General features: G+C 36.0%; 2 protein-coding genes across 4 annotated transcripts in view; both read left to right on the forward strand.

The window, feature by feature from the left end:
* snrpa1 (small nuclear ribonucleoprotein polypeptide A') overlaps nt 1-11,833 on the forward strand; it is a 13,946-nt gene extending 2,113 nt beyond the window's left edge. The window contains exons 3-9 of one of the 3 annotated variants that reach the window (XR_015494710.1): nt 1,443-1,521; nt 2,883-2,929; nt 3,533-3,635; nt 5,812-7,275; nt 7,316-9,120; nt 10,872-10,965; nt 11,571-11,821. Coding sequence is in view for 1 of the 3 variants with exons in the window: in NM_001007383.2 (NP_001007384.2) it covers nt 1,443-1,521; nt 2,883-2,929; nt 3,533-3,635; nt 5,812-5,891; nt 9,048-9,120; nt 10,872-10,965; nt 11,571-11,701 (607 nt within the window). In the remaining 2 variants the exon portion in view is untranslated. 3 annotated transcript variants of the gene reach the window in all.
* The window catches only part of pcsk6 (proprotein convertase subtilisin/kexin type 6), an 884,625-nt gene that overhangs the window by 200,127 nt on the left and 671,093 nt on the right, over nt 1-13,405 (forward strand). The window lies entirely within an intron of this gene.

A 13,405-nucleotide genomic window follows, 5' to 3' on the forward strand; every position in this document is an offset into this window, starting at 1 on the left:
TGTTGTCATGTATAGATAGCTGCACTGCAAAAAAAGCTTTTCTTTCTTTTTTTCTTCCTATTTTGACTAATTTCCAGGCCAAATATGTAAAGATTCTTAAATCAAACCTAGACAAGAAAAATGGCATGGGAAAATTAAACGATGCTAAACTTCTGTTTGAGATTCTATCTTTTTAAGATGTTTTTCTTACCCCATTGGCAAATCATTTTGCTTAAACAAATAATCACTTAATTTTGGGGTGTGTTTTTTTTTCTTTTTTTTTTTTTAGAAAGCAAGACATAATTTCTTTTGCTACTTCATATGTCTAGTATGTATCTTGATTTAAGATTTTTTTGGAAATTTGTATAGAAAACAGGAAAAAAACTACTTAGTTTATTATTATTATTATTACTACTACTACAACAGCTGAGGGATGAGCTTTTTTAATAAAGGGTTGGAAATGAATGCTTTTCTTGTTTTGCTTTTTTTGTCTGATTAATCGAAAAAATAATCAACAGATAATTAAAATAATCATTAGTTGCAGCCCTATTAAATAGGAATGCAATATATATATATATATATATATATATATATATATATATATATATATATATATATATATATATATATCTCGATTTACTACGCTTTAGATTCACTCAACCATGACAACTTCGGCTGCTGAGTAACCTGGAAATGTGAAAAGGGTCCATTTCTCTTGTTGAGTTTGTCATCTTCAATGTCTATAGACCTGGGGTGTCCAAACTCTGTCCTGTAGGGCCGGTGTTCTGCATAGTTTAGCTCCAATCTACTTCAACACACCTGCCTAGAAGTTTTTTGCATGCTTAATTAGCTGGTTCAGGTGTGTTGTGTTTAATTGGGGTTGAGACTAAAATATGCAGGACACCGGCCCTCCAGGACTGAGTTTGGTCACCCCTGGCACTTGTTGTGCATGGTCCCTTTTTAAAAGGCAGCGATGACTGTTTTAGAGGTCTTCAGCATCTTATATCATTGGCAGTTTTTCATGTTTTGATTAAAAAACAATAAATGATGTGTATTTATAAAGCTATACTTTGTATTAGGTCATCTTCGCATCAAATGACAAAAACTAACAAATTGGCCCTAAGTCGAGGTGTTCCCAGTGCAGCGTCTATAGGCAGGACAGTAAATTTTGAGGTTGTTCTCTCTCCTTGCTGCTGTCATCAGTCTCACAATATTTTTTCCGTCTTCTGAAAGTCTGGAAGACACAATCATTGAGTTTTTCTTTCATTATTACAGCAAAAAGAATGCAAAAATATATAATTGTTGTACTCTCCCATTCACTGTGCTCTGAGTTTTTCCTGACTATGATGACTTCTGCTGCTGAGAAACCCGGCAACGTGAAAAGTTTCCATTGCACTTGAGTTTGTCATCTTCAGCGTATCACACAAATTAAAGCTTGACTGTTTTTGTCTGGTTTATTTTAGCCGAATTGGAGAGAACTTGGAGCAGGCTTTACCAGACCTGAAGGAGCTCATTCTCACAAGCAACAACATTCAAGAGCTGGTGAGTTCAGCTGGAGATTATTCAGCATAAGCCTTTTTTTACTTACAACCCCAAATCAGAAAGGGTTGGGACAGTATGGAAAACGCAAATAAATAAAGAAAATACTGATTTCGTAGTGACTTGTATTTCATTGCATCAAATATGAACACAAAATATTAATTTCATATCAAAACCTTCATTTCATTTAAGAAAATACATCCTTTCCTGTTATTCCTATCTGCAACATTTTCCAAAAAAGTTGTGACAGTAATACTTTCGGGCCAGTAATCATGTCAATTGGTTTATTAATGATGTGATTTGAAACAGGTGATGTCAACAGGTGATTGTAATTATGATTTGGTGCAAAAGCAGCATCCAAGAAAGGTCCAGCCATTTAAGAACAAAGATGGGCAGAGGGTCGCTAGTTTGCCAACAAATACATGAGAAAATGATTGAAATATTTAAAAATAATGTTCCTCAAAGAAAGACAGGAAGACATTTAGATATTTCACCTTCAACAGTGCAGAACATCGTTAAAAGGTTGAAGGAGCCTGAAGAAATTTCAGTATGTAAAGGACAAGGACGCAATGGATGCCTTGTGCTCCAGAAAAAAGAAGAAAATGATCATCTAGACTGTTGCCAGCAACAAGTCCAAAATCCAGGGTCTGTCATGGTATGTGGTTGAGTCAGTGCCCTTGGCAAAGGTAACTTGCTCTTCTGTGATGCACCATTAATGCTGAAGAGTACATAGAGATTTTGGAGCACAGTATGCTGCCTTCTTTTCCAGGCATATTTCAACAAGACAATGCAAAAGCACATTCTGCACACATTACAAAGTCCTGGCTGCGGAAGAAGACGATACAGGTACTTGACTGGCCTGTCTGCAGTCCTGACCTGTCTCCAATAGAGAATGTGTGGTGCATTTAGAAGTGTAAGATGCCATAACGAAGACCCCCTACTGTTGCCCATCTTAAGACTTGTTTGCAGGAAGAATGGGACAAAATTACACCTGAAAAACTTTATCACTTGGTGTCTTCAGTCTTTTAAGTGTTGTGAAAAGGAATGGCAACATTACAAAGTGGTAAATGCTTTACTGATTCAACTTTGAAATGTCGCAAGAACCAAAATTGGGAAAACCATTATTTAGAAAAAAACAATTAAAATCTTTGAGGAACACATTAAATGATGTGTGTCATATTGTCTGCAATGAAATACAAGTCAAAGCAAATTTAGAAATCACTACTTTTTTTTTTAATTTGCATTTTCCATGTCTCAACTTTTTTTTTGATTTGGGGTTGTAAGTCAGTATTTAGTCCTTAAGCTTTAAATTGGATTTTATTGAATTGTGGTTAAATAATAGTTTTTTTTTCTGTGCTCACCAGGGTGATTTGGATCCTCTTGCCACAGTAAAATCTTTGAGTCTGCTCAGGTACATTATGAATTGTACTAATGGTTTTCCTTTATTGTTTTAAGTTTAGATCACTAATAATTAACTGTCATTAATGACTAACTGTGTATTGATGGCCATATGTGTATTGGCTAAAGAAATCCTATTTTAATGTTATTGTTATCAGCTCAGTAGATTGTAATTCATTGTATATTTGGTCTAGTTTTTTGTAATCAGTCTCAAAAAATGTTTCTTTTTGCAATTAGTTTTTATTGGTCTGTATTTTGGTTTTTAGCTTATTCATTTTGGACAATATTGGAAGGAAAATAATTTTATAGTCATTATTTTTAGTATACAATTTTCTTTTTTTTAAATTGCATATTAATTGTTATAAAACATTTATTTGGAAAAACGCGTAACTTTTTTTTTCAATGTAGATTCATTAACTATTTGTAGATTTTCTATCAAAAGTAAAATAGTTTTAATATATATATATATATATATATATATATATATATATATATATATATATATTACTTTATTATATTCTATATTAATATTATTAATTACTTTTTATTGCTATAAATCTATGTATTATAGAAATGTGTTACTAATGTGTTTAATTTGATCTGTTCTGTTCTGTAGTCTCCTCAGGAATCCAGTTACCAACAAGAAACATTACAGATTATATGTCATCAATAAAATTCCACAGATCCGAGTTCTGGACTTCCAGAAGGTCAAACTGAAGGTATGATTAAACCTTAAAATCAGTACATTTGATTCAAAAGGTTTGGATCAATCAGATGTTTTAAAGAAATCAATATTGTTCTTTAGCAAAGTTAAATTACATCGAACAAAAATAAGATTTACAGTATTACAAGAGAAGTATTTTTCAGTTTTGTTGTTGAAATGCTGAACACAACCTATTGCAGTTTCCATAAATTTATAAAACAGCACAACCGTTTTTAAATATTAATAATGAAAATAGCATATTACAACGACTAATGAAACTTTGACTCATTTTAAGTTGTAATAGTTCACATTATGAGTTTTTACAAGTTTATTTGATTTAAATAAATGCAACATTTAAAGTATTTCTAGCCCCAGAGGTTTGGATGTTAATGTATATTAGAGCCAAATTATAAATATATAGATTATAATATTATAATTTAAAATGATAAAAATTGTAATATATATATATATATATATATATATATATATATATATATATATTTGATTTTTAGCTAAAATCAAAGTAAAAGGTACTGTAATCTTGTTGAATGTGATCTGGCATGCCAATAGACCTTCATTTGTACTTGAAATGGGGTTTGTATTAAACTGTCATGTTATTTATTGAGAATGATGTTGTATTCAAATTGTACAGCATTATTGTTTTTGATATTTTGTTTTTTATTTAATATTCCTTTCCTGTTTTGTTGTGTTAGACTTGTTGATAAAACACATGCTGTTTTTTAATTTTTTAGAAGACTCAATTATCATAATTTGTTTACTCATCACTTGATTTGTCAGTCTGGGCTCTGTTCTTTATATGCAGTTGTATAAATGAATTGAAATGAAATCGGCAAAATCTGTGATTGTCATGCACATCTTGTCAGGAAAGTGTGGTTGTGTGATCAAAAGTAAATCGAAAGTCAAAGGGTGCTATATTGCATGGAAAATCCATATACGCTGAAAACAGATCTTTATAGCGGTTGCTGAATAAACAGGAGATTTAAATTCTTTCATTGATTTTGTTTACTTATGAAGTGAATTTGGTGGGGAAAAAGTACAGCATAGTTTGAGAAGTTTTGCAGACATCCGTCATATCACAGAATGACTATCTCAGTGTTATTATTGTCTGATTACACTGACTGAGCTACAACTCTGTGTAGTAAATGCTGCTCCAATTAAAGTCTTGAAGTCCTACAATGTCCTAAATTTCAAAAACTAATTTTTAGGCTTAAAGTTTTTAATTCACTGAAAAATCGTGTCGTAGGTCTTGAATTGTTTTAAACTGGTCTTAATTGTCCTCTGTTGTGAAGTTACCCAATCATAAATGAACACTCATACATGTATTAAATTTCCCGTTTAATTAGATGCGTTTAAAAGATATAAACATGTAAACGTTCCATCTAAATGGATCAATTGTTTTATTCACATCATCTCATGCTTCAGTTTTCATCAAATCTTTTGACCAATCAAATGCTCTCTAGTGTTTGACAAGCCCCGCCCCATTCAAGATGCTTTTCATTTGATACGCCTAAGCTCAACCACTCTCACTGGCAGAGCTGGGATAAACACTATCGGCTGTTTTTTTCAAAAGGGGAGGAAACCAGGGCATTGCCTACGGCAGCAGGATTAATCCAAAAAGGCTCAGTACTTTTTGCGGTTGGGTCTGTTTTAGTTTGGATCATTTTAACACCTCTTAACTCCATTTTTTAAAATTAGACTAGAGTTTGCTCGTTTTGACACATTATTTAAAATGTGTGGCTTAGAAATAACAAAATTGTATTTGTTTTGAAGGGGTCAGTTTTTTTTTTTCTCTCACTGCCCGTTAGGAAAAAATGCTTCGTGTTTAGCCCTGTATAAATCTGATATGTTTTTATAATGGTCTTAAAAATGTCTTCAAAAGCCTTAAGTTTGACTTGCTGTCAAATTATACACCAATCACACCTCCTCATCCCAACTCTACCAATGTACTGGCAATTGAAGGAAAGCATAATCTGCATTTTACAGCAGCTTTATTAACAAGATGTGCATGAAAATCACCATTTATTAATTGGCCTGAAGTGTACACTTATTTTCCATTAACATTAATTTGAAATAACTGGATTGCATTGATCATTGAATAACGCACATGTGAAGAACAGTGTTGCAATGGTCTGTTGTGAACGTTTTGCTTTAACTCTCTGCTGTATCACCAGGAACGTCAGGAGGCGGAAAAAATGTTCAAAGGCAAACGCGGTGCTCAGCTTGCAAAGGATATTGCCAAGCAATCCAAAACGTAAGATGAAACTCCTTGATCAAGCTCAGCTCTCCCGAATCACTGGACTGTGGAAGTTGCAAACATCTCGGAGCACCAAAACGGACTCTGAATTGGCTGTTAAAGAAAATAGTTCACCCATAAATGAAAATCACCCCATAATTTACTCAAACCAACCTCATGTTTATGACTTTCTTCATTCAGATAAACACAGTCAGGGTGGTTTTCAATTTAATCCTGGCTCTTCATTACTGCATAATCGTGTTGGATAGAGACTTTTATTTTGAAGCTTTGAAAAGTGCGTGAATCTTTAGTCAAACTAATGCACCACCAGGCGATTAACACGCTTTAATAAACAGATTAATGAGTTTTATAACAAAAATATTTCTTTTTAAATTATGATTTCAAGTCACTTGACGATGTTTGGTGAACGATACATTAGTCACAGAGGTTCTGGGTATAGATGCATCTCAAGTGTACCGCTTGGCGCTAGGCTTGGATAGTGCTTGTGTGTTTTTGTTTTTTAAAATGGTACCTGTACCGATACTTGGGGGGGGAAAAAAGTCGTAGAAATGACATCCCGCCCTACTCTTAGTTTTTACTTCATATAGCCGAATATGCCTATTACATAACCATAATACACCGTGATATATGCTGGCTCGTTTGTTTGTTGGATCGTATTGTTTTCTTACTACATTCGATCCGCTCCAGAGTTCGTTTCAACCGAGCCAAGTCCACCTCATTCAGGTGATATCGGACCAATTGTTTTGGCGCAGATCAGAGCACGATTGCTGGTTTTACATATGCCAAACGAACAAAGCCAAGGGGCAAATGCAGCAGGTTCCCAAACAAATGTCTAGTGTGAACGCCTGTTTGATACTGCAAGCGAAAGCAGAGCGTGAGCTGCGTGTATGGAGAGCAGAAGCAGCACGCAGCCGTTTGCCTTTTACACCAACTGCTTCTGCGTCACGCAGCTCATTGGCAGCTGCTGCACAGATCAGTCTATCCCTGTCTAATCCATCCAGTTTCCTATCTATGTATACAAGTACACTTTTTTTTACTTTTTACTTTTCATCTGCACCAAGGCCCGCGGCAACTTCCTATGCTGTTTCCTTAACCTGCAAGTCTTTATTTTACAAACTATAGAGATCATACAGTACTGTCATTTTGTTTTTGATTGTCAGGTGATGTAGGCCTATAGTAATAATAATTTTATACATACGTTCATTCATTCATTTTCTGCCGCTTTTCCGGGGTCGGGTCGCGGGGGCAGCAGTCTTAGGAGAGAACCCCAGACTTCCCTCTCCTTAGACACTTCCTATAGCTCCTCCGGGGAGATTCCCAGGCGTTTCCAGGCCAGCTGAGAGACATAGTCCCTCCTGGGTCTTCCAGAGGTTTCCTCCCGGTGGGATATGCCTGGAACACCTCCCTAGTTAGGCATCCAGGAGGCATCCGAAACAGATGCCCAAGCCACCTCAGCTGACTTCTCTAGATGTGGAGTAGCAGCAGCTCTACTCCGAGCTCCTCCCGGGTATCAGAGCTCCTCACCCTATCCATAAGGATGCGTCCTGCCACCCTTCAAAGGAAACTCATTTCGGCTGCTTATATCCGAGATCTTGTCCTTTCGGTCATGACCCAAAGCTCATTACCATAGGTGAGAGTAGGAACGTAGATTGATCGGTAAATCGTGAGCTTTGCCTTTCGGCTCAGCTCCTTCTTTTCCACAATGGATTGGTACATTGACCGCATTACTGCTGCCGCTGCACCGATCCGCCTGTCAATCTTACTTTCCATCCTTCCCTCACTCGTGAACAAAACCCCAAGTTCCTTGAACTCTTCCACCTGGGGTAAGGACTTTCCTCCAACCTGGAGATGGTAGTTCGGGCCTAATTAAATGTTTGTTGCCGTTTTTAATCATTTAATTTCATTTGATTGACTATTTATAAATAAGTGGATATTATTGATTCATTAATTGGGTAAAATTGCTTTTTACTGTCATTCAATGTGTTTTTGGTCATTATCAATGCACTGTCACTTTAATTGACCCATCGCCGAAACTATCGCAGCACTGCTGCTTCAGCGACGTTTACGCCCCATTCACACGGGGCTTCAGCGTCAACGCTTGACTGAAGGCGTGTCTTAAGTTGGGGCTCAGTGATCGTCATAGCAGCGTCAGCCAATGAAATTCAGTCAGCAATAGGCCACTGTCTGAGCTGGTGTATTTGCATTCAGAGATCTGATTGGCTGACGCTTCCTTCGGCGCTTTAAAAGTTGAGCTAGTCCCAACTTCTGCAGCGAGCAACGCCTCTGAAGTGGCGCCGGTGGGTCCAGTTCGGCAACACCTGATTCAAAGTGAATGGAAAGCTTTGACGCTGACGCCCCGTGTGAATGGAGCGTTGCGATTTGTGCTGATGCGATGCGTCTGGGTGCAGTATGAAAGCTCGAATCTGTTAACATGGATGCCGAAAAAACACGCATTTCTGGCTCTTGCGGTGTGAAACAGGCTTTAGGCTATAAAAATATTTTACAATTAAAATTTTTCCAACACTATAGACTATCAAGAAAACGGCTTGGCGTTGTACAGTATTTTACTCTTCTATTTCCGCATCTTATGTCATGCATCATATGTTCAATACGAGATCAGACAAGAATTGACTAAAACTTGGAAGAAGTCTTTAATTTTGAGTTTATAATTAGAAATTAGAAACATTTTTGTTAATTTAGAAATATTTCTGTTACCCAATCACATCAGTCTGCCATAAAAGACGATCATTAACTTCTTGGCAGCATATGGGTTCGGTTTGCCATGTATTTATGCACATTTGGAAGTTTAAAAAGTAAAAAAAATCCTTTAAAAAGCATGGAAGAGGCAGCTTAAAATATGAAACTGATGTAGTTGTCTGATAGAAAACAGTCAAATACACTACAGGTGAGTAAATCATGGGGTGAATTTTAATCTTCATGTGAACTATTCTTTTATACTCGATTTTTAGTGTTAAACTTCGGCAGTGTTTTCTCAGGAGAGCTGGCTCAAGGCTTTTCTGTCTCGTATCAGTTTATTGACATTGATGAGATACTCCAGTTACTACACTCTGATTATGGGAACAGTGGTTAAAAGGCTGCAGAAGCATTGTAAACGGGAATATAGTCTAAACGCCCAACTACTGTATCCCTCAGGTTCACTCCCGGAGCAGGACTGCAGACCGAGAAGAAAACAGGCCCGTCTGCTGCCGAGGTTGAAGCCATCAAGGTACAGTTTTTGAGTAAAATGCTGTCAAAATAAGTAAATAAAAACTCTTACTTTAAGGTTTTAGAGTACTCTAGTACACAGTTTTTGCAAAAGATGACAATGATCAAGAAAAGTCAGCTTGACATTATACAGAATTTGATTGACTTTTAATGCCACAGCTTGGTTTCTTAACATATTATTTATTATATTAACATATTATTTATTGTTTTTTTTTTACAGAAAACATTTATTATAACAATAAAAAGTGCATGTTTTAGACATATTGATATTAATTAAAAAAAAATTTTTTTTACATTTGTTAAATTTAATTTTTAAAACGATATTTGGTTAGAATAACCCTGATTTTTAATCTTAACAAGTGAAAACATTTGTAATTTTGATCAGCTGACATTTTTCTGGAAATAAAATATCCTAAATGACTATTTTGATTTGAAATTGGGTTCATCTATTAGCCATGTTTATCATTTATTCCATCTATGTCTGTTTTTTATATCAGTTGTTTATTTTGTCTCTAATGTTCTGTTGTCTGTATTTTTTATTTCATTTTATCTATACGTCTATCTATCCATCCATCCATCCATATATCAAGCTATCTGTCTGCCCACCCATCTGTCTGTCTATCCTTCTATTTTTTCATCAATCTGTCCATGTTTCCATCTGTCTTTCATCCATCATTAGTCTGTTCCATCCATCTATAATTTACTTTATCGGTCCATCCATTTCTATCTATCTATCTATCTATCTATCTATCTATCTATCTATCTATCTATCTATCTATCTATCTATCTATCTATCTATCTATCCATCTATCCACCTATCTATCCATCCATCTATCCATCTAATTATCCATCCATCTATCCACCTAATTATCCATCCATCTATCCACCTATCTATCTATCTATCTATCTATCTATCTATCTATCTATCTATCTATCTATCTATCTATCTATCCATCCATCTATCCATCTAATTATCCATCCATCTATCCACCTATCTATCTATCTATCTATCCATCCATCCATCCATCCATCCATCCATCCATCCACCCATCTATCCATCCATCTATCCATCCATCCATCTATCCACCTATCTATCCATCCATCCATCCATCTATCCACCTATCTATCCATCCATCCATCCATCCATCCATCCATCTATCTCATTTTGTCATGTATACTGCACAATTTATCATTAAAAGATCAGGAACTTACACCCACTCAACCTAAATAATAAATGATTGTGATTTGCATATTTTGATAAATCATTTGATGCACTGCATTCAAATCTTTGGACAAAGAAATTGTGTTTTATTGTTCAGACAGTATTATTTCCAAATTATAAACAATAAAACCATGCAGAAGCACTGGGAGAACAGTTTATAGTTCATATATAAATGCTGATGTTTAAGGTGAAGACTAAAAATCACGGTTTAATGGAACTTGATGCTAAAAATGAAAGTTGTAGCAATGACATTGTTTAACCAATAGGTGGCAACAACCAGCCATCAAAAATGCGTCACTGAATAATTCAAGAATGATACAACTGGCAAAGCAACATGTTTTTATGAGTGACTTATTCAATCGTTAATTAAAAATGAGACTAAAATAAACAATGTGCTGTACAAGATTTTCATGTTAAATGTACACATTTATCGGCAACACTTTTCACAGTGTTGAAAACTTTCTGCATATTTTAATGTAATATTGATGTATGTTGCATGATGTAATGCGTCTCAATGTTGTTGCATGTAGAATGCTATCGCTAATGCTACGTCACTGGCTGAAGTGGAGCGGCTGAAGGGACTCCTGCAGGCCGGACAGATTCCAGGACGAGACCTCAGATCAGGTAGCTTTTAATTGCACACTTATGCATTAATGTAGGATTCAGTAAAGCACCAGGGATTGGAAAATGCTTGGAAATTTAGTATAAATCTCATTCAATGTTAAACGTAATATTATGCCCCTTTTTACAAGATGTAAAATAGATGTCTGATGTCCCTAGAGTGTATGTGAAGTTTCAGCTCAAAATATCACACAGATAGCTCTCTGAAACGGCCTCTTTTAGACCTTGATCCTAGTTGTTTCATTTTGGTGACTGTCGCTTTAAATTCAAATGAGATTGAGCTGTTTTCAAAAGTGGGCGGAGCTACAAAGGCCTGTGGCGGCATTTTTGCAGATTTAAAAACTAGTTCCTATGCTAATGAGGAATAGATGATCACTAGTGGGCGGGGCTTTCCCCCTCTGACAAATACAAAGGGAGAATGTCAATCAAAGTGTTTCTGCGGACTCTTTATATCAAGTGTGATTATAAAAATCAGAATTAATAGATTGCTATCATTGGAATCTGGTTGTATTCACACACTGCTGGCAACCAACTGTGTTTAAAACCCTTATGAAAGTTTAAAAAGTGCTAAATGGGGTCAAAATGAGCATGCTTTTACTATTTCTCAGGAGCAGGGAACATGGTGGAGGAGGAGGAAGAAGAGGAGGAGATGTCTGAGTCTGTGCCCATGTTTGAGGACATGCAGGGAGAAAACAATGATGAAGACATGCAGGAGGAAATGCATGTGAATGGATCGTAGTTCTGTTCGGTTGTTGATGTTTCAGAATCATTTAATGCCGTTTTAATGCTGTATTTGACAGCACTTGTTTTCAGAAGTGTTGCTTTGTTTGTAAATTTAAAGTACATTAAACATTTTTTTTAATGAACTCGGATTTTTTGTTTTTAATTATGAATTATGCTTGTCTGATTATGGGGGAAAGTGTTTGTGTTAGTTTTTCATAATATTTTGTGAACTGGAAAATATGGCCATATTATATATATATATATGTATGTATGTATGTATGTATGTATGTATGTATGTATGTATGTATGTATGTATGTATGTATGTATGTATGTATGTATGTATGTATGTATGTATGTATGTATGTATGTATGTATGCATGCATGCATGCATCCATCCATGCATACATAAACACACACACACTCACGGCCACTTTATTAGGTACACTCTACTAGTACCCCCTTTTGCCTTCAGAACTGCCTTAATCCTTCGTGGCATAGATTCAAGAAGGTACTGGAAATATTCCTCAGAGGCTTTGGTCCATATTGACATGCATCACGCAGTTGCTGCAGATTTTTTGGCTGCACATACATGAAGCGAATCTCCCGTTCCAACACATCCCAAAGGTGCTCTATTGGATTGAGATATGGTGACTGTGGAGGCCATTTGAGTTCAGTGAACTCATTGTCATGTTCAAGAAACCAGTCTGAGATGATTCACGCTTTATGACACATTATCCTGCTGGAGGTAATCATCTGAAGATGGTCAGCAACAATACTAAGGTAGGCTGTGGCGTTGACACAATGTTAGGTTGATAGGAATGGGTCCAAAGTGTGCAAAGAATATATCCCCCGTACCATTACACCACCATTAGAAATTTGACATTTTGATCTTTTACCAAAATAAAATATGATCATGCCTTGATTTGTAATGGTTTAATTAGGACACTAAGGTCTGACTTTGCTTAGACAAAAGTCTTGTCACTTAACAGAAATAATGTCCAGTATAGAATATAAAGTCATGCTGCAGTGGAAACTGAATGAATATTGTGTCTGACTCCATCATGAGCTTGGAGGACTGCATCCATACATCTCTGCAATGACTCAAATCACTTACTAATAAAGTCATCTGGAATGGCAAAGAAATCTTCTTGCAGAACTCCCAGAGTTCATCAAGATGCTTTAGCTTCATCTTCAATGCCGCCTCCATCTTACCCCATGCTTAATAATGTTCATGTTTGGTGACTGGGCTGGCCAATCCTGGAGCACCTTGACCTTCTTTGCTTTCAGGAACTTTGATGTGGAGGCTGAAGTATGAGAAGGAGCGCTATCCTGCTGAAGAATTTGCCCTCTCCTGTGGTTTGTAATGTAATGGGCAGCACATCTTGATACCTCAGGCTGTTGATGTTGTCATCCACTATGCAGATCTCTCGCACGCCCCCATACTGAATGCAACCCCAAACCATGATTTTTTTTCTTCACCAAACCTGACTAATGTCTGTGAGAGTCTTGGCTCTATACGGGTTCCAGTAGGTCTTCTGCAATATTTGTGCTGATCGGGACGGGAATCAACGACAAGACTTTTGTCAGGTAGTGTATAACTGAAACAATGGAAAGTAAATAAAAGAAAACAAATAATGAGCATATAAATTATAATAACCTGCAGGCAAATTATCAAGTTATATAACATCTAGAAAGTCCTTTTAAAGGTTTACAGTTTTT

Source organism: Danio rerio, chromosome 7 (genome assembly GCF_052040795.2).
Source record: "Danio rerio strain M-AB ecotype USA chromosome 7, GRCz13ab, whole genome shotgun sequence".
NCBI lineage: Eukaryota > Metazoa > Chordata > Actinopteri > Cypriniformes > Danionidae > Danio > Danio rerio.